Below are 23,801 nucleotides of genomic sequence, written 5' to 3'. Positions count from 1 at the left end.
TGTTTTTTAAAATTTTAAGAAAATAACTTTTTTTACCTTTTCAAAAAAGAGAAGATAAAAAAATAAAAAAAAAGTTAAAATTAAAGTATTAGTTAAAAAAATTTAAAAATTTAAAAACTTATAAATTTAATTTTTATTTTTACTTTTTTATATGAAAAAAAAAAAATCAACTCTAAAAATAGAAACACTTAATATATAATTTTTAAACTACAAATAAAAAAGGCTTAAACGCACTAAAAATCACAATCTTTCGCGTGTTTTTGGTATTTAACATAGTCTTTTGATTTTGGCATAATATTTAACATGAACTTTCCATTTTTTTTTTGCAATTAACACCATATGCGTTTTCCTTTAAAAAAAATAGTGTCATTTTACATCCAAAACGGCGCCGTTTTAATCTAAAACTGTGTCAGTGTCTTTAATTGTAAAATTTTGAAAGTTCATGTATTTTTTTCCCAAAATTAAAAGATTATGTTAAATACCAAAAACACGCACAAGTTGGTGATTTTTGGTGCATTTAAGCCAATAAAAAATATGTTGTCAATTATTTTTCTAAAAAAATTGCATATAATTTTAAACTCTTATACTTATGAGGGTTTTTTTGTTAAAAATTATAAGTTTGATTTTTTTATGCTTTCACCTATTTGAACCCTATGTTTTCTAGTTTAATCCATTTGATCCTTCTTTTACGAGTTTTATGGCTTGTATAGCTAGGTGGCAGCACAATCAGCATTTTTTGCCATATTAACGCATGCGTGCCTCACTCTCCTTTTCAGAGGTTAAACAAGCAAAATCTACAACACGATAAGAGGTGGAACCTTAGCCATGTCAGCAACAACCACCATGTCCCGAGCATCACCAGCAACCACATCCGTCAGGCTCTGATCATCAGCATCAATTCAACATTCCCAGTCCTTAGCAATTGTCCCATCACTTTGGTTAACCATCGTGCAACCAAACCTGTCAACCCTAGCTTGAACCCTAACCCTCCATGTATGGATACAATCATCCCTGATGCCAGACTTTTTGCAGAGAATTTGTACGATCGTCATGATTCGAAGATGGAGAATTCAAGACTGATTTATTTTGAGAATTTCCACAAAACTTGGAGGTTTCGAGACTTGGAAAAAGTATTCGCGAGATATGGAGTTATTGATAAGGTTTCTTTGGCAACTAGGCTTACCAAACGTAATTGTAGTTTTGAATTTCTCAGACTAGACTCAATTAAACCTATGTCATGGATTCTCATAGGACAAGACTCACTACAACGGCCCTGAATATGGACCCAGAGACTGATCTATTCAGGTCCCTGACCCAGTACGCAGCTATAACAGCTGAAGATATCAAGATAACACCGAAATCCCTTAAGATCAGGGATAGAGGCGAATCTCAAAGAGATAACTGAGACAAATAGAGAAACAATCCTATTACGATACAAAGACTATACAATATATATATAGACGAAGCCTAAGCCAGGTGGAGGATATATTCACTTCTCATCATTACTTTCACTGATACCTCACCAGAGACTGACTTAGGCATCGGAGGGTGTTCGAGCCAACACCGGCTCGAATCCTTCTAACCTGTTGATCTTAGCAGGGGGGAGCTCAGCGACAATAGTGACAAAGACGATCATCAAGACCATCATTTGGCGCCGTCTGTGGGAACGACATTCGTTTCTAATATAAGTTTTAATCTTGGTTTTGAAGACGGAATGGAGGGAAGAGAAGAACCACCACCGCCGGGAGTGGTCGTGACAACAACAGGCTTACCAGCAAGCAGTGGTCCGATCATCCCACCCCTGATACCCGAAGGAGGAATCAGAATTAGCGTTCCGATCTCCAGTGGGACCATACCAGCAACCACGGGGGTCGCGTACGACATCACACCACCACCCATGATGAGAAACGTTCAGGGCATACACCCACTGAGGAACACAACCTCGCCGTAGGGATATTATACTCCGCAATACCAGCCACATATGACCTATCAGCAACAGGCAGGAGGATGGTATCCAGGTTACTATCCGTGGAGTCAACCTAACCAACCAGGGTATCCGCGACCCGTCCAGCCTATTCCTTTCCCGTCTCTGGACACAGAAGGGACAGTGACGTCAGCGGCGCAGATACCCCCATACGTACCCCAGGGGGTGCCTATGCCACCCCTCTATCATGAGGCAGTAATGAAGAGCATCAATGACTTCCAGGACCACCTGATAGGACTAGCAAGAGATCAGGAGAAATTCGCAGAAAAGCAGTCCCAGGGAGTTGACGTAGGGACCAGACGTGGAAAGGACCCCCCAGTCAACAAGGAAAAAGAAAGAGGAAGCGCACCGAGAAGAGGACAATCGGAGCCCATACTACAAAAGGAGAAGGAGCAGCTAGACAAGGGACCAGGAGCAGTCCCACTCCTGGGAGATAAGACGCCCCAGGAGAAGGTCGCAGAAGCAGCGGTGCGGAATAGCGGTCGAATTCATGTAATCGAAGACGACAAATCAAAAGGAACCAAGATGCCAGGGAAGCACAGCAAAGACGCAGAAAGCCATTCATCCAACAAGAGGAGGGGAGCAGAAGAAAGGAGCAACATTGACGAGAAAATTAAGAACGCCATGAAGAAATATCAGAAAGAAGGCAAGGGAGCAGAGGAAGAGCGAGAGGACGAAGATTCCCCACTTAACTCAGAGATACAGTCGGTAAGGTTCCCTTCGAGGTTTAAACTACCAATTTTTGAGCCCTTTGATGGAACAGGAGATCCGAAAAGCCACATCTCAAAGTTCAAAACGATCATGATGCTACAAGATGTGACTGATCCCATGCTCTGTAGAGTGTTCCCTGCGACGTTAAAAGCATCGGCGCAAAAATGGTACTCATGTCTTAAGGCAGGGTCAATAAGTTCCTTCTCCGACTTAGCATCGGCATTCAAAGCAAGGTTCAGGACAAATATCCCCATGCAGAAGAGTTCCAGCGACTTGAGGAAGTGCAAGCAAGGAGAGCAGGAGACCCTCAAAAATTTCGTAGAAAGATTCAACAAGGAAGCAGTGCAAATCGAAAACCTGAACCATGACACAGCCATCGAAGCAATGAAGATGGGAACAAAGTTTGAAGAACTCCGTGACAAGATCCTGATGAAAAAGCCAACCACTTTTCAAGACTTAATGCTGATCGCTCATAAATATGTAGAACTAGACGAAGCCAGACGAACCCTCACGAAACAACATGAGCACACCAAGCAGGATAGTTCCAGATATCGAGGGAAGAAGGAGGAAGAACGGCCACGGACTCAGCGATACGGCGCAGGGCACAGACCCTACGACTTCACCCCGTTGAATAAAGCCCCAGTGTACATACTCGGCTGGATGAAACAGAATCGAGTGATGTTCAACACACCCCGGAAGATGGACCCGGACATCCAGAGAGACAAGAGCAAATACTGTCGCTTCCATGAGGGCTATGGCCACGACACGGACAGATGTTGGGACCTCAAAAGAGAAATAGAGCAGCTAATCCAGTCTGGACTCTTGAAGAAGTTTGTCAACGACAGACCAGGAGACAAAAGAAAAGGGGAGTCAACAGAAAAGGAGGAACAAAACAAGAAGCAGAAAGAGGTCGCAGGCGTAGTAAACGTGATAGAAGGAGGAGAGCCCTACAGCAATAATCAAAAAAAGAAAAGAAACAGAAGAGGGGCGGCCACGGTGTTCACAATTGAAAGAGAAGTAATCCCAGAGATATCGTTCGGACCAGACGATGGACATCACGTGAAGGGACCACACAATGACGCGTTGGTGATAGAAGCCATAATCAGGAATCACCTAGTAAAACGGATACTAGTAGATGAAGGCAGTTCCGTGAACTTATTAACCTTGGAGGCATTCAAAGAGATGAAAGGCTCAACAACAGACCTGCGGAAGTCCTCAGTCCCACTAGTAGGCCTGGGAGGAGCACCAATACGTCCAGAAGGGACAGTAAGTTTATATGTAGAATTGGGAAATAGAAGTGAAGGGCCAGTCAAAAAGATGCATGCTCAGTTTAATGTGGTAGACCTTCCACTGGCCTACAACAGCATACTGGGCAGACCATTCTTGTACCAGACAGGAGCAGTAACTAGCATCAGGCTGCTAACCCTGAAAATGCCAACACCATCTGGGATAGTAGTGGTCAGAGGAGACCAGGAGATGGCCAAGGAATGCTGCTTGGTAACAACAAAGGAAGATGAAAGTTTGACTATTGAGGCGTTCCCAGGAGACGTAGTAGAAGAGGAGGAGTCACAAGGAGCAGAACCAGTAGGCGTCATGAAAGAGCTTCACCTAACTGAGACCAAGATGGTCAAAGTAGGCACAGAAGTACCAGAAAAGGTAGCACATGAAATAACAGAGATACTGGAAAAGAACGTGGAATCTTTCGCTACGGAACCAACGGAGATCGTGGGAATCAATCCCAAAGTAGCGTCGCACAAACTGAACGTGATCCCAGGCAGTGTACCCAAAGTCCAGAAGAAGAGGAGGTTCACTGAGGAGAGGCAGAAGATAATCGCAGACGAAGTAAACATTTTGGAGGCAGCAGATTTTATCCGCGAAGTTTTCTACCCTGAATGGGTGGCAAACGTCGTCCTAGTAAAGAAGGCAAACGGGAAGTACAGGATGTGTGTCGATTTCACAGACTTGAACAAGGCCTGCCCAAAGGACAGCTATCCGCTCCCCAACATAGACCAGTTAGTGGACTCAACAGCTTGTTATCTCCTATATAGCTTCGTAGACGCAGCGCAGGGGTATCATCAAATACCGATGGAGGAGAAGGATCAAGAGAAAACATCATTCGTCACAGACCGAGGGACATACTGTTACAAAGTCATGCCGTTTGGATTAAAGAACGCAGGAGCCACCTATCAACGTCTGGTCAACTTCATGTTCCAAGACCAGCTGGGGAGGAATGTAGAAGCCTACGTGGACGACATAATTGTGAAGAGCCTAACAGCAGAGGAACACGCCCAAGACTTAGAAGAAACCTTCAAAGTCCTGAACAAGTTCGGAATGAAACTCAACCCGGCAAAATGTGCTTTCGGTGTTAAAGCAGGAAAATTCCTAGGCTATCTGATCAGCCAACGAGGAATAGAAGCAAACCCAGAAAAGATCCAAGCAGTGATAGATATGAAGGCCCCCCAGAGTGTGAGGGACGTACAGAAGTTGAATGGCAGAGTCACGGCACTGGGACGTTTCATTTCTTCCTCAGCCAAAAAATGCCTGCCGTTTTTCAAACAACTCCGGAACATGAAAAAATTCAAATGGGATGAAGACTGTCAAGTCGCATTCGAAGAATTAAAGGCATTCTTGACCAACCCGCCCCTACTGAGTAGGCCCGTAGCCGGGGAGACCCTGTACCTGTACTTATCGGTAGGGAGAGAGACCATCGCCTCAGTACTGGTACGGGAGGAAGAGGAGGAGCAGTGGCCGATATACTATATAAGCAGAACGCTAAAAGGGGCAGAGCTCAATTACCCAACCATAGACAAACTTGCACTTGCCGTCGTCGTAACCACCAAAAAGCTCAAGCCGTATTTCCAAGGGCACACAGTCATAGTGCGCACAAACCAGCCTTTGAGGAAAGCATTGCACCGACCTGAGACTTCAGGACGATTGGTCAGTTGGTCAGTACAACTAGGAGAGCACGACATCAGGTACGAGCCAAGGACAACTTTGAAAGCCCAGGCACTTGCGGACTTCGTGGCAGAGATGACAGAGAAACCATGTGACTCAGCAACCGAGGAGTTGACATGGAACCTATTCGTAGACGGAGCCTCTAGTGACCAAGGAGCAGGAGCAGGTGTAGTCCTATTAGGACCTCACAAAATCACAATTGAGTATGCAGTACACCTAAGCTTCAAGGCTACCAACAATGTGGCAGGTACAAATATGTTTTATTCATTTCTCAGACAAATATTTCTGCCATATGCTAACAATGTAGCAGAATATGAGGCCCTCTTAACAGGACTCGAAATCGCGACTGAAGTAAAGGCAGAAAAGCTAAAAATCCATAGTGATTCCCAACTAGTCACTAGCCAGGTGTTGGGACAATTCCAAACCAAGGACCAAAACATGGCGAAATACATGGCAAGAGCAAAGGAACAACTCAAGAAGATCGAAAAAAATGGAGGACAGTGGGAAATCATACCCATCCCCAGAGAAGAGAACACTAGAGCAGACGCAATAGCCAAGGCAGCCGCAGTGAAAAGCCAGCTATATGTATCACTCCAAATGAAGGAGGAGCGGTTAACACCAACGGTAGAGGAGCAGCAGGTGTTACCAGTCGCAGTCCTAGATCCATGGATGCAACCCATAGTGGCATATTTAGCGGACAGAGTCCTACCTGAAGGACGTACCGAAGCGGCTAAGCTAGTTCGAATTTCCTCCGCCTATTCACTAATAGAAGGAGCACTGTACCGGACCTCAGCCACACACCCATGGTCTAAGTGCATATCACTAGAAGAAGGAAGCTACGTCCTTCGGGAAATCCATGAAGGAGAATGCGGAGCTCACGAGGGCGCAGTAACCTTATACAGAAAAGCGATGTTACAGGGATTTTATTGGCCCACGATGAAAAAAGACGCTGAAGAAATGGTCAAGAAGTGCGATAAATGCCAGAGATTTGGGTCGCTCATCAGAACCCCAGCCGCTCACCAGTCAACTATTGGAAGCCCTTGGCCCTTCATGATCTGGGGAGTAGACATACTGGGACCTTTTGTCCCAGCGAGAGGACAAGTAAAGTTTATAGTAGTCGCAGTCGACCATTTCACCAAGTGGATAGAGGTACAACCCATGAGCACCATAACAAGTAAGAAAATCCAGAAGTGGTTATCAAACGAAGTCATGAGCAGGTATTTGGTATTTTTCATTTTTTCCTTTAAGTCAAAAGCAAAACAGAACCACACATTAACATGTCACAGGTTCGGCACTCCACATGCCCTAGTCACAGACAACGGGAAGCAATTCGACTGCGCCAGCTTCAGAGATTTTTGCGCTGAACTAGGAATTCTCTTAAAATTCTCCTCAGTAGCTCACCCGCAAACCAACGGACTAACAGAGGTCACCAACCGCACCATCCTTTCTGGAATAAAGAAGAGGCTAGGAGACTTAAAAGGGAGATGGGTTGATGAGCTTTATCATGTGGTCTGGGCCTATCGAACTACCCCCAGGAAAGCAACAGGGGAAACCCCATTTCGCCTCACATATGGCACCGAAGCCGTTCTCCCAGTAGAACTGGGAATGCCAACCTTACGAGTCCAGGTCTTAGACGAAGATCGCAATGAAGAGTCCCTAAGGCTTTGCCTGGACCTCCTCGAAGAGAGAAGACAGCAGGTAGCAATCCGAGCTGAGGCATATCGCAGACAGATGACCAAGTATCACAACGCCCGAGTCAAAGAAAGAAAATTCGAAGAAGGAGACTTAGTCCTGAAAAAGGCAGAAATTGGAAGAGGAGCCGCCGGAGTTGGAAAGTTAGAGGCCAACTGGGACGGTCCATATCGCGTAGTAGCAGTAGTCGGCAAGGGCGCATACAAAATAGCTCACCTAGATGGGACTCCATTACCTCGCACTTGGAATATTGAAAATCTGAAGCTATACCTTCAGTAAAAGATGTAACCACCATTCATTAATAAAGTTACTTCTTTTCTTCTCACTTTATTTAAATTTATTCATTTATGTCAGCCATATGAGTATAACCAGTAGTATGACGAAGACACAGGACGCAGCCACACATGTATAAAAAAAAAAAAGAAGAAAAGAGAGAGAGGAACGCAATCGAAGCATATGACACAACAAGACGACTCTGCAACCAGTCGCCAACACTTGAAATACGAAAATACAAATTGTTCAGTTAACCAAAAGAAGGGAGTCTACTATAAAGACTCCCCAACTACGTACAAAAGCTACCTAACAAGTAGCAAGAAAAACGAAACGGCCAAACACACGGCCTACACATCTTCCTCTGGCAGGGTCGCTCCCTCCTTTGGACCAACCGCATCTCCTACGGGAAGCAAAATGTCAATTGGGTCCACGTCACCCGGCCCTTGGTCTGAGGCACTAACTTCAGCTTCAGGGGTCAACTCAGTAGATGGCGCAATCACCTCAGTCCCAGCAAGAATTTCAGAAGAAGGCGTCACTTCCTTCTTCTCAGCACCCGTGACATTCTCCTCGGACCCAATCGCATCAATAGCCCCATCATTAACTGCATCCGACGGAAGAATAGGAGAAACACTACGCCCGGCTTTCTTCGCAGCCACCTTGGCCGCAACACGCTGACCCAGCGCGCGGAGATCAATGGACAGAAACTTACTTATATCATACTCTGGGTAGTCTGCACGAACAATCTTAATAACGGTAGAGCAGAAATCAGTCAAACACCCACTTACGTACACATTAGCATCCTGTTTGCTACTTCTCTGCTCCTGCAACAACTTGTCATAGGAGAGCCTCAATTCCATCAAAGCATTCTCACGATCAGAGACCTTTTTCTCCATAATTTTCAGGCGATCAGCAGCCGTCTGACTCAGCTTGGATAACCTGACCTTCTCCGCAGCCGCAGTAGCCCGAAGGGAAGCCATTTCCTTTTCATGCTTGTGGCTCAAGGACACCATCTCATCCCGGTGACGACGCATCAAAGCATTCCCTTGCAAAAGCTAACAGAACACGAAACAAATAAACAAAAAAAGAAGAAAAGAAGAAAGAAAAGACAAGGAGGGGAGCATTATTTCAAACCTGAAGTAAAGCGATGTCAACCCGGTCGCAGGCATCATTCTCCGAGAGATTGGTCCAGGACTCCATATCTTGAGGGAATTGGACAAACTGCGAGAAAAGAGACGCAATACCAGGAGAGGTCACAGTCACACTGTCCACGTTTCGCTCCAACCACTCCCTGGGACTGGGGCAAGCATCTAGGTTCATTTTCAGTCGCTTGGCAGAGCCCTGTTTGGCTTTGTCACGACCATCACGGTTCTTTTTAGCAGAAGGGGCAGCCAAGGTAGCATCCATGTTTTTCTCCAACTTCACCACAGGCTTAGGAGGGAGAGAAGTAGACGCTGGAACAACACCAGTAATCACAGGGACATCTTCATCAAAGGACAATTTCAACGAATCCAGATAGTTCTCACCCATATCTGCAGTTGCCGAAAAACAAACAAATCAAAAAATCATGAATCAACATCAAGTCAAAGAAAACGAGACAAATTAAAGCATACCATGAGAGGCAGTCAGATCTACGTAAGATCCAGTAGGAGAATTATGGCAAGATTGAGATAGGGTACCCTCACTCTCTAGAGGACCCTCAGTCACAGCACGAAGGGGCAACTCAAGATGAGGAAACTCTCGCAGAAGGTATTTATCTACTAAATCACAACAATCGTACATACAACTTTTGGCGTCATCAATAAGAGAATCTACTACCTCCAACTCAGTAGCAGAAAGGGGAGAGAAAGCCAACGAGGCTGCATCATCAACCCACTCAGTAGGAAAATCAACAAAAGCTTCATCATGACTGACAACAAAAAATGACCGTTGCCAACGCTTAGTGATCTTAGGGAGACCTTCAACTACCCTCTTACCCCTATGAGCAACTAAACGAACGTAAAACTCATTGTTGCGACGAGACACGAAGAACAGTTGGCTAAGGAGACCTAGAGAAGGGACTAAGCCCCGTTCGTGAGACAACTCAACGAAGCAACAAAGGGTCCTAATGGCGTTAGGGTGGATTTGAACCAGAGGAACTTGATAGTCCACAATAAAGGCTTTGATCAGAGGATCCAAAGGAAAACGCAAGCCACAACGCAATTGCTCTTTATAAACAATAACCTTGCCGTCACCGACGAAGGTGTTAGCAGCAACTCGAGAACCGCAGACAGAAAGGGAATAGCTAAGAGGAATACCATACTCTTCACGAAATTCAGCCAAAATCTCTTTATCAACATTGGAGGTAAAAGTATCAAGAGAATTCCTATATTCTACAGCCGTACCAGACGAGGGAAGAGAGACAGAAGACCTAGTCCGAGGCATTGAATCAATTACACTACTAATAAAGCAGATAATAGAGATTTACCTGATAAAAGGAGGGAGAAAACACCCAAAGATTGAAGGAAATGAAGCCGAAGCAAGAGCAGATCAGAGGAGGAAGAAGGAGCAGTTAAGCCGAAGTAAGAGCAGATCAGAGGAGAAAGAAGGAGCAGTTAAAAGAAAACAAAAATGAAATTTGAAAAAGCATTTAAAGAAGCAACTAGAGAACCGTTAAGCGGTTACCTGCGTGAAACGTGGCGACAGGCGGAAGTCCAGGGGATTTCAAATGATTACAATTTTGAAATTTTAAAAATTAAACCAGCTCCATAAACGCCCAAGTAAAAACAACGGGCTGGGCCTAGGTAATTTTTTCTAAAGCAAGCACGCTGACAACCAAGCCCGACAAAGTAACGGCCCCAACAAGCAGTCGCACAAACAAGCATAAATACTTGGTCAAACTGTTTTCCGGGAGGGGCTAATGATGGATAAAGGACCAGAACAAAGGACAAGACTCACTACAACGGCCCTGAATATGGACCCAGAGACTGATCTATTCAGGTCCCTGACCCAGTACGCAGCTATAACAGCTGAAGATATCAAGATAACACCGAAATCCCTTAAGATCAGGGATAGAGGCGAATCTCAAAGAGATAACTGAGACAAATAGAGAAACAATCCTATTACGATACAAAGACTATACAATATATATATAGACGAAGCCTAAGCCAGGTGGAGGATATATTCACTTCTCATCATTACTTTCACTGATACCTCACCAGAGACTGACTTAGGCATCGGAGGGTGTTCGAGCCAACACCGGCTCGAATCCTTCTAACCTGTTGATCTTAGCAGGGGGGAGCTCAGCGACAATAGTGACAAAGACGATCATCAAGACCATCATTTGGCAACTAGGCTTACCAAACGTAATTGTAGTTTTGAATTTCTCAGACTAGACTCAATTAAACCTATGTCATGGATTCTCAGTCAATTGAATATGGTGGTAATTAGAAAGTTAGAACTTAGAGCTTTCTTTTCTAAGTTTCCTAAAAATAAGTTGATTAACAATCCTAGACCAGAGAGGAAAATTTTACTACCAATAATAATAAGCTCACCTTCCTTCAAAGATGAGAGAACGTTTAAGGAAGTGGCTTCTAGAGGATTGTTGTATCTGGAGAAGTCGAGAGCTCCAGTCAAAAATCAGCACCAAATACTAGGGATTTGGAATGATAACGTGGCTTTGGCAAATATGAAATGGATGCTGAGATTTATTGTGGAAAGGGTAAATGACATACATTCTATTCTTCAATTGAATAAATTTCAGTCTGAAAGGAATATTAGCGTTGAGAATGTATCGTTGATGGGAGGCAACTTAGTTCTTCTTACGTTTATTTCGATTATTGAGGCGGAGGACTTCATTGCGAATGTTGGACCAACCCTCTATGATTATTTTCACTCATTTTATAACCATGCTTATTTGCATTTGGTTTGGGTGATATTTTCGGGTATTCCTATTCCACTTTGGTCTTCAAATGTGTTTAATGAAGTTGGTGATTCCGTTGGTAAAGCTATTTTAGTTCATCCGACGGTGGATTGTGGGATCGCATGGATATGGGCCTTGTGCTAATCTCAACTACATGTTGTTTTATAAATCATTTGGCTGATTTAAAATTTGGAAATGAAACCGTTTCGGTTTTTTTTGTTGAATCAATCTTACCAGTTCAGTTTGATGGAATTAGAGAAGCTTCTGGTTCAGTAGACTCTAGAGAGGAAGTGGATTCTATCAAGGTAAGGACAAGTTCCGCAAAAAATGATACCTCTTATATGGGAGGTACTAACATCTTGAGCTCATTCAATACAATGGTTGCAAACTCGATTGAAGAGGAAGACAAGAATGTTAGTTTTGGCGAGCAACGCTTAGGGGGTGTTGTGATCTCAAGGTATCAAACGAATATTGCTCCAACATTTCAGATGGACAATATGAACCAGATTTTAGTTGAGCACCGTTCGATGGTGAATCGTTGAATAAAGAAGGCCGCGACTCAGGATCAACAACATGACGTTATTCAAACAGAAGTAGTTTAAAATTGTTCACCATTGTTGTGCCAAAATGGGGAGGAACAAACTAACAAATCAGAGAAGAAGGGAACAACTCTGCCCAGAATATTCAGTAGTTGCCCATGGTGTTTTCTTTGTTGAATGAAGCAAGTAGCATTTCACAAGAACAACAGATTACAGTTCATTTCCTAGTTCAGGATAAATCCTCCTATCGACCTCTAAAGAAGATCGATCCATTGTGAAGTATACTATCTTTCTCTAATTCACAAGTGGAAGACGAGAATGAATTTTCATATGCAGACATTGCAAATATGAGTCGTTTGAATGACAGAAATAAGGCTATTTCATCAACTCCGGAAGATGAAGCTAGCAAGACTTGGCAGATCAGACATGACTTGGGCATTTTTGATAAAAAGCCAAAATCAGCAATGTTCCAAAAGTTGTCTAAGAAATTGGCACTGAAATCTAACAGACAATAACTTTTTTTATTTCAAGGTTTTTTAAGTTTCTATGTCTACGCCTTTGTGTTTCTCGGAATTGTAAAGGTTGTTTTCTTTCAATAGGAAACATAATTTATTAAAAACACGGTGTCTACTCTTAACTTGTCGTTTATTGGTTTAATTGAGTCTAAGGAGGAAATTGTGGATGACTATCTTATTAAAAATCTTTGGCTTAACTTGGATTATAAGTTTGTTTTTGTTCCTTCTATTGGTGCTTCGGGTGGTTTGATGCTCATTTGGAATTTAGAGCTTCTTTAAAATGTTGTTATTTCCAAGAGTCCTCATTATATTGTTATGGATTTTTTGTATGATTATAACCCTTGCCGTCACATCTTGATTTATACTAGCAATGTGGCCGCAGAGAGTGCTGTTTTTTTAGAGAGATTTAAGATGTTTTCTGGGTTTGATTGGCATTATCTTTATTAGCGGTAATTTTAATGAAACTCCATTTCTAGAGGAAAGATTGAATGGCTTGGGTTTTACCCCATCCATGTTGGCTCTTCGTGATTTTATTAAGAATGAAGAGATGTTAGATTTTCTGCTTCAAGGAAGGGGTTTTACATGGCAAAACTCTTTTTTCTAGATCTTGTATCAAAAGTTGCTTGATTTCTATAACTGCTAGTTCGCTTTGGCCGAATATGTATTTATCTGTTTTTCCCAGAGGACAATCTGATCATGTTCCTATTTGCTTTTGTTTTGCATATAAAGTTGATTGAGATCCTAAACCATTTCACTTGATTGATACTTGATGGGACTAGTGGCGGAGCCACATACATGATAAGTGGGTCATTTGCCCCTCTTTTTTCAAAAATTGCTAGAACTATGTAATGTTAGTTTTTATTTGTATTTGTTACCTAGAAAATATTATATATTGACCCCTTAATTTTAATAAATCTTAAATTTTACATTTATATAAGAAAGTAGTATATTTTTCCCCTCTTAATTTTAATTTCTAGCTACGCTCCTAGGTGGGACCATGAGGATTTTAGCAATTTTGTGGCTGCCAACTAGAGTACAGTCTACTTGAATTCTACTAATCTCATTCAAAGGTTAAAGGATTTGAGGCATCATATTAAGGTCTTGATTTAGAGGTGTTTGGTGATAAAAAAAAAACAAAGAGCTTTCAGAATAGATTCTTATAAAAGAAGAAGCAGGGGACTCAGGGTTGATTTTAGATGTCAAGGAAAAGGAGATGTCGAAGTTGAAAGAAGAGCTTTGGGCGGCAGAGAAGAATATGAAATCTCTATGGATTCAGAAATCTAAGCTTAAATGGAATGTGGCATGCGAGAAAAATACTAAGTTTTTCATAGTATGACCTTTTTTTTATTACAGAAACGATCATATTTCTTTTATTCAAATAAAGGATGAAGTCTTTTTTGAGCCAAAAGACACCATGTTTCATATCTGAGAATTTTATAGAACTTTGTATAATCGAGGAGATAGAGTTGAGTATGATATCCTTGGGTTAGATTCCAAGAGACTGACGAATTCTCTGGAAGATTCTCTAGTGTTCACTTTTGCAAAGTCCGAGATTTTTTATGCTCTCTCCTCGTGTGGTGAGAGAAAGGCCCTGGTCCTAACAGCTTTAACTTCTATTATTGTAGGAGAGCTTGGCCTTTTATGAAGGATGTTTTATTGAGTTTTTTTTGCCAATTTTCACATATTTAATACCTTATTTAAAGGTATTAATACATCCTTTATGTTTCTGGTCCTGAAAGTGGAAGGCTCAGACAACATTACAGATTATCGTCCTATTAGTCTAGCAAATGGTTTTTTTTCAACTTCTTTCTAAGGATCTTTCTTGGAGATTAGCACATTTACTTACTAATGTGGTTTTTGATAATTAGCATGCTTTCCTAAAAGGTAGAAGTATTCAGGAATGTCTGATGATAGCTAATGAGTATGTTCATTTAGCTAACAGAAAAAGGAAAAATTGCTTGTTTTAAAGCTTGACTAAGCTTGACTTCCATAAGGCTTTTGACAACATCGGTTGGGAGTACTTATTCTCTATGATGAAATCTATGAATTTGCTTGCGAAGTAGATGGATTGGATGTCCTGTTGCTCATCTTCAGCAACCACGTCTATCCTTGTTAATCATAGTTCGGTTGATCTAATTGGCTTAAAAAGAGGTGTGCATCAGGGTGACCCTATTTTGATTTATCTGTTTGTGTTAGTTGTAGAGGGTCTGGAATTCATGCTGGATAGATCGTTGGAGTTGGGGTTCACTCAAGGGTTTTCTTTTTCAGAAGATCATTAACCAATCTCGATGCTTCAATTTGCGGATGACACCATTTTATATATTTCCTACAATATTGAGCAGTTAAAAAATATGACGCGTATTCTCGGATATCTTGAGTTGATTTTGGGCTTAACTATTAATTTCCATAAGAGCTCCATTATGGCAATTAATATTAATGAGGTTGATTATTGTAAGCTGCAGGATATATTATTTTCCTATCAAATATTTGAGTCTTCCGCTTTCAAACAAGAAGCTTTCTTGCGGTTCTTGAGATTATTTTATTGAGCGGTTCAAATCTCGGTTGAATTTATGGAAAGGTACTCTGCTTTCTCTTGTAAGAAGGTTAGTTCTTATCAAGTCTGTCTTGTTCAGTGTCCTTGTGTATTTTATGTCAATTTTCAATATGCCTATCTTAGTCCAACCACAACTAGAATCATATATGGTGTGCTTTCTTTGGAAAGAAGATGTTAATTCTCCGGTTTTTAGTAAAGTTTCTTGGAGGGTTATTTTTCAAGATTTTAATGAATTAGGTCTAGGAATTTCTAAGCTGTACATTAAAAATCTGAGTCTTTTATTTAAATGGATCTGGAAATTAAGGATGAAGAATGCAAACCCGCTTTGGTTTAATGTCATTTCTTGTTGCTTGAATGTTTTTGATTGAAATTGCTTACTGCATAAGGATGTTAAAAAATGTCTTTTATTTGGAAAGGAATTAAGTATTCATGTTACCAAGATATTAATTTTTGGAATTTTTATAGCTAATATCAAATATATTGTTGGAGTGGGAGATACTGTTTCTCTTTGGCATGATAATTGGATGTGTGATGGTCTGGCTTTGAAGTTGTATCCGAGACTTTATAATCTTTCAAACCAAAAGCGAGTTACAATTAGTGTTATTTGGAATGAGGGTTGAAGATGGAGGCGTCAGTTGAGAGGTTCAGAATTGTTGTTATTGAGAGATTTTCAAACTATTTTTAGTCGATTATCTCCTCGTTTGGGTATATTGGATGAGGTTTCTTGGGTTTCTAACTCTCAGATCTATACCTCTACTTTGTTTTGTAAGCTGTTGGTTGTCAATCCAGGGAATATTATGGGTGATAGAATGGATGAGAGATAGACCTTGGTTGGGACTGATTTAGGCGTCATTTTAGCTCATGTCAATCATGGTTAGAATGGGACTGATCTTGCTCCTTCAAATCTGGTGGTCGTCCAAGCAGAGCTGCTCTTCACGTTATTGATGAAGTTGAAGTAATAGCTCCGGTACTAATAGAGAATGAGCAAGGTGAACATCTTCAAGATGTTAGTATTTTTGACGGGACTGCTGATATTTTTGACAGTGTTGGGACTGCTCATAATGTTGGAAATTTGAGAAGAGATTGTGTTGTTGCAAATCCTTTTTCACTGGTCTGGAAATCTCGGACTTCTCTTAGAGTTAAGTTTTTTTATTTGGTTAGCTATTCATAATAGAGTTCCATCACAAGAATTTATGTCTAGGTGTTCTATTATCAGTTTGGATAACTCTTTATGTTCTCTTTAAGGAGTTATTGAAACACATGATCATATTTTTATTCACTGTGTTTTTATGAGAAGGTTTTAGTGTTGTATTCTTCAGAAGATTGGCTTGATTTGGTGCTTCCCAAGTTTGTTTATCGACTTCATGATACAGTGGAAATATGCTATTTTGAGGGGTCCTTACTTGATATTATGGAGGATCTTATATTTCCTCTTAATTTAAAAAATTTGAAAATGTAGAAATAAGAGAGTTTTTCAAAGTAAGGAGTATGACATAAAACACTGGTTTTCAACAATTTTTCTAAAGCTGTTTTTCTTTTTAAAATTTGTAATAGAGATTTTATTTGCTCGGGTTTGGACTTCTTTTAGAATCCGACATGTATCTTATTTTTTGGATTGTGATATTTTTTTCCTTTTCTCTTGATCGTAGCCTCTAGTGTGTCATCTTGAGTGTGTCATTTTTTGTGCGAAAACTTTAAGTTGAGGTTTTGCCACTTCTTGTGACGTTTAACATATTTATAATTCATCCAAATGAAAAAAAAACAAATAAAATATACAAGTTGAAATGTCAAATAGGTTAAACCGAAAAATGAAGAGCATATGAATAAATGGATACAAGTTCAGGAATCAAAAAATATATTAATCCAGCTAACAATCCTTTCATGTCAATTTGTTTCAATAGGTAAATAAATTTTTTAATGTATTATATTTAAATTTCTTTTTCTATACTAAGAAGAAAAAAATATAACAAAATAATAGTGTGAACTTTTTTAATTATTAATATATTTTTGAAATTAAATTTAGACTTATTCACTAAAAAAATATCCAACTTTTTATAGTTTGCTATTTATGATCTAACTTTTCAAAACTATCAATTTTGACTTAAATTCGATAAGAAACATTTCGACTGTAGCTAATGTAAGTATATTTACATGTAAATAAATCTTAAACTTTCTAATTCTACTTATGATGAAAATCGAAAAATACTTATCAAAATTAGGTTACAATTGACTAAATAAAAATGTATGATTATAAATAATACAAAAATCAAAAAAATGAATATCTTTTAAAACATCAAATAACAAGCTACAATTAAACCAATGAGCTATAACTCAAATGTTATGAGCGTTGAACAACAATCTATTAGGTCGTGAGATCATTTTCTTTCACAAACGCTTTCTCTCCTCTAATTATCAAAAAAAAAACAAGCTACAATTAAAATATATTTGTTAAAATTAGATCAAAATTTACGCTTTATAATAATTGGGACATGAATAAATAATAAATATGTTTAGTCATCAAAATTTATAATAATATCTATATATTTAATTTTGAAATTAGATGAAAGAAACTCATTTAAAAATGATCTGAATTATATGTATGAGAAATATAAAGATCATGAAAAATGCGACCATCGTACAAAATCAAACCCTCATTCATAAAATAAAATGAACAAAGGGTTAACGCGCCCCCTAAACTTATAACACATAATCGTTTAACCCAATTTTAACTTGTTTGAGCAACTAACCTCAACACTCGTTATTTTTGGATCAAATTACCCCACAATTTATATTTTTATTGTAAAAATTAAGTTTACGATAATTTTATCGCAACAATTAGTAAACTTTTTATTTTTTTTTTCGCATCCCTCGCCTTTAATTTATATTTTACGTATTTCAGAAATACAATTATGGGGCAATTTGACCTAAAAATGCAAAATTTTAGGGTCAATTGCTTAAACAAATTAAAATTGGGTTAAATAATTCTGTGTTATAAGTTTAGGGGGGTGGGTTGACCCTTTGTTCAAAATACAATGTAATTCAGTATAGATTATTTTTTCAGCTTAATTAGTTGTATATTATATTTATTTTATGACTATTTTAAGAGTCATGATTTATATACTCATGTGATATAATACAAGTAACTTTTTTTGGTGTGGTTGGTAAATAGTACTCACTCAAACTCTGAAAGGACAACCTGTTATGGGTGAAAAGGCAGGACATGAAAGCAGTATTTTATGAATCCGGCTGTTAAGACCGTAAATGAAAAGTCAGTCCAATTTGATTTATTAAAAAAATAAAATATTATTTAATCTTTTTGAATTAAAAATAAATAAAATAAAATGGATTAAATTGATTAAACGATAAAATTGTACGGTCTGAATAAATTAAAATTGCTGTGGATATTTAAATGAAGATAAAATCATAAAATTTTAAAATTTCAATTTATAATTATTAAAATTGTAAAATTTATATTTCTTAATTTATTAAGGCAAAAGAAAAAAAATTATTTGAAAAATGAAAGAACAAAGGGTTAATGCGCCCCTGAACTTGTGACACGCGATCATCTAATCCAATTTACACTTTTTTGAGCAATTAACCTCAAAATTTTTTATTTTTGGGTCTAATAACTCCATAATTTATATTTTTATTTTAAAAAATAGATTTAGAATTATTATATCGCAACAATTAGGGAAATACTAATTACTTTTTTGCATTTCTTGCCTCCGATTTATATTTTACACATTTTAAAAATATAATTATGGGTTATTTGATCTAAAATTAAAGAGTTTTGGATTAGTTGCTCAAAAAAATATAAATTGTGTTAAATGATCCCATGTCACAAGTTTAGAGGGCGCGTTGACCTTCTATTCAATAACGAAATGTGGTAGCAACGCTACCAAAGTAAAATTAATAGAAACATCTAAAAGATGAGGATGAGCAACAAGTAATGGACACATAAAGGTGTTTGGTTGGACTTTAGCAATGAATGCATAAAGACAAGTAATGAATGGGAAAAGGCAGGAAAAGGGAGTTATGAGTTGCTTCTATAAATTTAATAATAGACTTTTGAAGATAGAGATTAGATTACATTTAGATTTTTTTCTAATTTTTTAATATGAGTGGTTGTCAAGGCTAGCCTTTTTGCTACGCATTGATTTACAAAAGCTTTTTAAATGAGCAAAAGCATCATTTCACCCCTTTAACTCATAATCAAAAAAGTTATTTTTAAGTAAAGCGGACCATTTCAATCTAAAAGTTGGTACAACCAGATCATTTCAATCCAAAAATTGGCAAAATCGAACTAAAAATATTCCTTTGACAAAAAAAAAGGAATATTTGATTTAACTTAATTAATTATAATTAATTCAAATTAATTTTAATTTAATTTATAATTAAAATCCTAATTAATTCTCATAAACCTTAACAAAATTTTGAGAAAAAGAGGATTTTTATTAATCATTAGAAAAATGAATACAATCTGATAAATCAATTATTGACATCTATTTATACTAGTTCTAAGACTTGTGAACTAAGCTATCTAAAACACACAACATTTCCATGTATTGAGAAAAACAACTGCTGCCAGATCAGCTAAACAGAAGATCTACATGTGACTTAAGCTGCTGCCATCTGCATGTTCAAGGAGAAGAATCAACTGCTGCCAGGTTAGCAATCTGCATAACAACTTTGTAACAACTTCTTTAAAATTATAATCTGATGTGTGCAGCACCAGAATAAAGAAGCAGTGTCCCCCCCCCCCCTTAAAATTAGGCCATATATATATTACATAGGCCAAGCTTGGAGATAAAAGTCTGAAAAATGGAAGGTGGCAATGCCTTGGTGAAATAATTTGTTAACTGGTTTGCAGATGGAACTGAAAGTAAATGTAACAAACCAGAATTTAGCTTTTCTCTGATGATATGGCAGTCTATTTTTATGTGTTTTGACCTCTCATGAAACACATGGTTATGAGCTAGCTGAATTGCTGAATTATTGTCATAATATATTGGAGCTGGGAAAGAACAGGATTGATGCAAATCTTGTAATAAGTAGAATAACCACTGGAGTTCACATGTCAATGCAGATAAAGACCTGTATTCTGCCTCTGAACTGGACATGGAAACAGAATTTTGTTTTTTTAGATCTCCATGAGATTAGAGAGTCACCAAGAAAAATATAATTGCTTGAGATTGATTTTCTTGTATCTAGACAAGTGGCCCAGTCAACATCAACAAAAGCTTTCAGTTGTAACTGAGAGGAAGAAGAAAAGAATAAACCTTTGCCTTGGGAACCTTTGAGATATCTAAGTACTCTATGTGCTCCATGAAGAAGAGTTTTTGTAGGACAATCAAGGAACCGTGAGAGTTGCTGCACAACAAATGACAAATCTGGTTTAGTTGTACATAGGTATAGAAGCTTTCCCACCAGTTTTATGTAATCAGAGTTATCTGACATGAGGTCTTGATCATCCTTGATCAATCTATTGGAGGTGATCATAGGGTTTGATACAGGTTTGGCGTCCAATAAACCTGTTTCAGTCAACAAATCGATAGTGTACTTCCTTTGGGATAAGTTGATGCATGTAGTTGACCTTGCAACTTCCAAACCCAAGAAGTACTTGGGAATGCCAAGGTCATTGATGTTGAATTCAAAACGCAGAAAAGTTTTGATGGAGGAAATTTCTGAAAGAGAATCACTGGCTAAGATCTCATCAACATAAACCAGTAAAGCAATGAAGGTGGAATTTGTTCTTTTAATACGCAAAGATGGATAAGATGTTGCTTGTTCAAAGCCTTTGGATAAGAGAGCTACTGTGAGCTTTGAATTCCACTCTTTACTAGCCTGTTTCAAGCCATACAGAGATTTCTGCAATTTGTAGACTTGGTTTATTTTGTCTGAAATAAAGCCAGGAGGAAGAGACATGTAGATTTATTCATGAAGATGCCCATGCAAGAATGCATTGTTGATATCAAGCTGATGCAAGTGCCAATTTTGAACAGCAGCAAGAGCAATGAGGGTTCTAACAGTTGTCATTTTTGCAACTGGACTAAATGTGTCAATAAAGTCCAATCCTTCCTGTTGTGTATACCCTTTTGCCACTAGTCTGGCTTTGTACCTTTCAACTGTACCATTGAAATTATATTTGATCTTGTAGACCCATTTGCAACCTATTGGCTTCTTATTTGCTGGTAGCTGTGTGAGAATCCATGTATTGCTTATTTTTAATGAATTTAACTCTACTTGCATGGCCTCTTGCCAACACTTATGTTTGATTGCTACATTATATGTCTGTGGTTCTGTGTGAGTATGTTGAATGCAAATGCTTTATGAGAAGGGAATAATTTGTTGTAAGTAACAATATTAGTAATAGGATGTAGGGATGTGGTATGTTAAGAAAAAGAAGGAGGTAAAGAACAAGAATAATCCTTTATATAAGAAGCTAAGTGTGTTTGTCTGGTGGTTCTTCTTAATTCAGGGAAATCTTTTACCTAAAATAAGGTAGAGGGAACAAAAAAAGTATGCAGTGAATGTGTTTCTGCATTTTGCCAAAGAGATGATGAACTGATACCAGGAGACAAAGGATTGGTTGCAGGAATAAGTGGTTCTTCTAAAAGAAGAAATAAAAAATTAGTGTGTTTTGTGGAGGCATGAGAAGGATCACATAACTCATCCTTTTGTTTGTATAGAAAGATAGTTTCATAGAAAATAACATTTCTAGAAACTATTATTTGCCTTGTCTCTTAGCAATATACAGAATATCCTTTTGTGTTGGGTGGTAGTCCCAAAAGAATGCACTTTAATGCTTTAATGCTCTCTTATCAAACTTATTTTTGTGAATGTCATCATTTCCAGCAAAGCACAGGCAACCAAATACTTTTAAACTATTAAAATTTGATAACTTATCATGTAGAAGCTTATATGGTGTACTATCATCAATAATTGTTTATTAAAAACACAGCATGAAGAATGCAGTATCCCTATAATTTCATTGGTAAAGAAGACTGAAATCTAAGAACATTGAGAATATATTGTTGCTTTCTCTCAACAGTGATGTTTCGCTCAGGTGTATAAATACATCTAGTTTGATGGATAATACAATGAAGATTGTATAATTCTGTATAAGCAAACTCGTCACTATTATTTGTTCCGATTGTCTTGATCCTTTGTAAAAATTGAGTTTGAACATAGGCAAAAAATTTGTTCATGAGAGGTCTCACTTCTAACTTGTGTTTTAATAAGAAAATCCAGGTCTATCTACTACAATCATCCACCATAGTTAGAAAGTATTTTTGTCAATGCATAGTTATTGTTGGAAAAGGCCCCCAAATATCCATATGGATCAAATCAAAAATGCTTTCTGTAATTGAAAAACTTACAGGAAAAGTTAACTTTTTCTGTTTTGCATAATGACAAACTTCACAAACAGAATGAGAAGGAGATTTTTTTGCTTAAATCTAGCCTCTACAAGAACTTGATTCTATTATTTGATAAATGGCCTAATCTGTAATACTAAACATCCTTATTCTCAATGTTTCCTTATCTAGATTGAACTGAATTATAAGCATGCTTAGCAGCAGAAACAAACTTGTATAATCCTTCCTTCTTTTAAACTGAACCAATCATTCTCCAAATGTCCATGTCCTGAATGGTACATGAAATATGATAAATGATTAAGCATAACCTTCTATCATCAGTCATTTTGCTTGTTGAGATCATATTAAAGTTAAAGACAGGAACATATAGCACATTATATAATATCAAGTCATCTGTAAGCTGCATAAAACCAGTTTGAGTGACACTTATGAATTGTCCAGTTGGAAGTTTAACATGAACATTGGTCACTGGTTCACGCTCCTTGAAAAGAGAATATTTGCGAATAATGTGGTCAGTAGCACCAGTGTCAAGGATCCAAGAATTTTTATATGTTTTAGAAGAAAAGAAGCAAGCATGTACTATACCTTTTTCTTCTGGTACTGGTTTGAAAGAAGTTGACATTGGTTTGTATGAAGTAGTAAGAGAATTAACATATGAATTATCCCTCTCATCATATATTTCTCCTTGAATTAAAGCCATCAATTGTTGACATTGTTCAGGAGTGAATGGAAAGACTTTGCCTGTTTGAACATTAGGAGCAGGGTTAGGCACATTGTTAGTATTCATAGTTTCATGTTTGAAATATTTGTTCTCAATAGATCTTTAAGTCTTGATAATCACATTCTTCATATTGGACATGATTAGCATAGCTGGATTCTCCTTTGTATTTTGGTTGAAAGCCTGGTGGAAAACCATGCTTTTTGTAGCAATAATCCACAGTATGGCCAGAGTTGCCATAGTGAGAGCAAAGTTTTTGCTTGAATCCTGGATTCATTTTAAAAGCACCTCTTCTAAAACCTCCTCTGTAATTATGCCTCTTGCATAACAGGTATTTGACTCATAACCAGCATCATATTGTTCATCAAAGTTGCCTTTGCCATTAACACGCTAGAATCAACTCCTTGCTACACATTGGTTAGAGATAATTGTCTCTCATACTGAATTACCATGGAAAAAGCCTGATTTATCACAAGAAGATGCTCAGACATCAAGATCTGAGTTTTAAAAACTGAATAAGAGTCATTCAGTCCTCTAACAAATTTGATGACATGATCATTATATTGATTGATTTTCACAGCATTCA

General features: G+C 38.2%; 2 protein-coding genes across 2 annotated transcripts; one reads left to right on the top strand and one right to left on the bottom strand.

Moving 5' to 3' along the window:
* The first annotated feature begins 1,981 nt into the window (after positions 1–1,981).
* On the top strand, positions 1,982–7,667 carry LOC126672084 (uncharacterized). The gene is made up of 3 exons (XM_050365989.1): positions 1,982–5,897; positions 5,961–6,867; positions 6,937–7,667. The coding sequence occupies exons 1-3, from the start codon at positions 1,982–1,984 to the stop codon at positions 7,619–7,621; spliced, it is 5,508 nt and encodes a 1,835-aa protein (XP_050221946.1). The 3' UTR covers positions 7,622–7,667.
* Positions 7,668–21,052: 13,385 nt separating this feature from the next.
* Positions 21,053–21,370, bottom strand: LOC126672024 (uncharacterized mitochondrial protein AtMg00820-like). Its single transcript, XM_050365914.1, has one exon. It carries the CDS (start codon positions 21,368–21,370, stop codon positions 21,053–21,055), a length of 318 nt encoding a protein of 105 aa, XP_050221871.1.
* Positions 21,371–23,801: the final 2,431 nt, after the last annotated feature.

The sequence above is a fragment of the Mercurialis annua genome, linkage group LG1-X, assembly GCF_937616625.2.
Source record: "Mercurialis annua linkage group LG1-X, ddMerAnnu1.2, whole genome shotgun sequence".
In the NCBI taxonomy this organism is placed as follows: domain Eukaryota; kingdom Viridiplantae; phylum Streptophyta; class Magnoliopsida; order Malpighiales; family Euphorbiaceae; genus Mercurialis; species Mercurialis annua.
This window is presented reverse-complemented; position numbering and strand designations above follow the sequence as displayed.

What these genes read in the sequence shown, in the direction of transcription:
- LOC126672084 (XM_050365989.1), top strand. Translation starts at nt 1,982, where the DNA reads ATGACCTATCAGCAACAGGCAGGAGGATGGTATCCAGGTTACTATCCG. An exon ending in GGCTACCAACAATGTGGCAG is followed by an intron (nt 5,898 to 5,960) that starts GTACAAATATGT and finishes ACAATGTAGCAG; the next exon opens with AATATGAGGCCCTCTTAACA. An exon ending in TCAAACGAAGTCATGAGCAG is followed by an intron (nt 6,868 to 6,936) that starts GTATTTGGTATT and finishes AACATGTCACAG; the next exon opens with GTTCGGCACTCCACATGCCC.
- LOC126672024 (XM_050365914.1), bottom strand. Translation starts at nt 21,370, where the DNA reads ATGCAAGTAGAGTTAAATTCATTAAAAATAAGCAATACATGGATTCTC.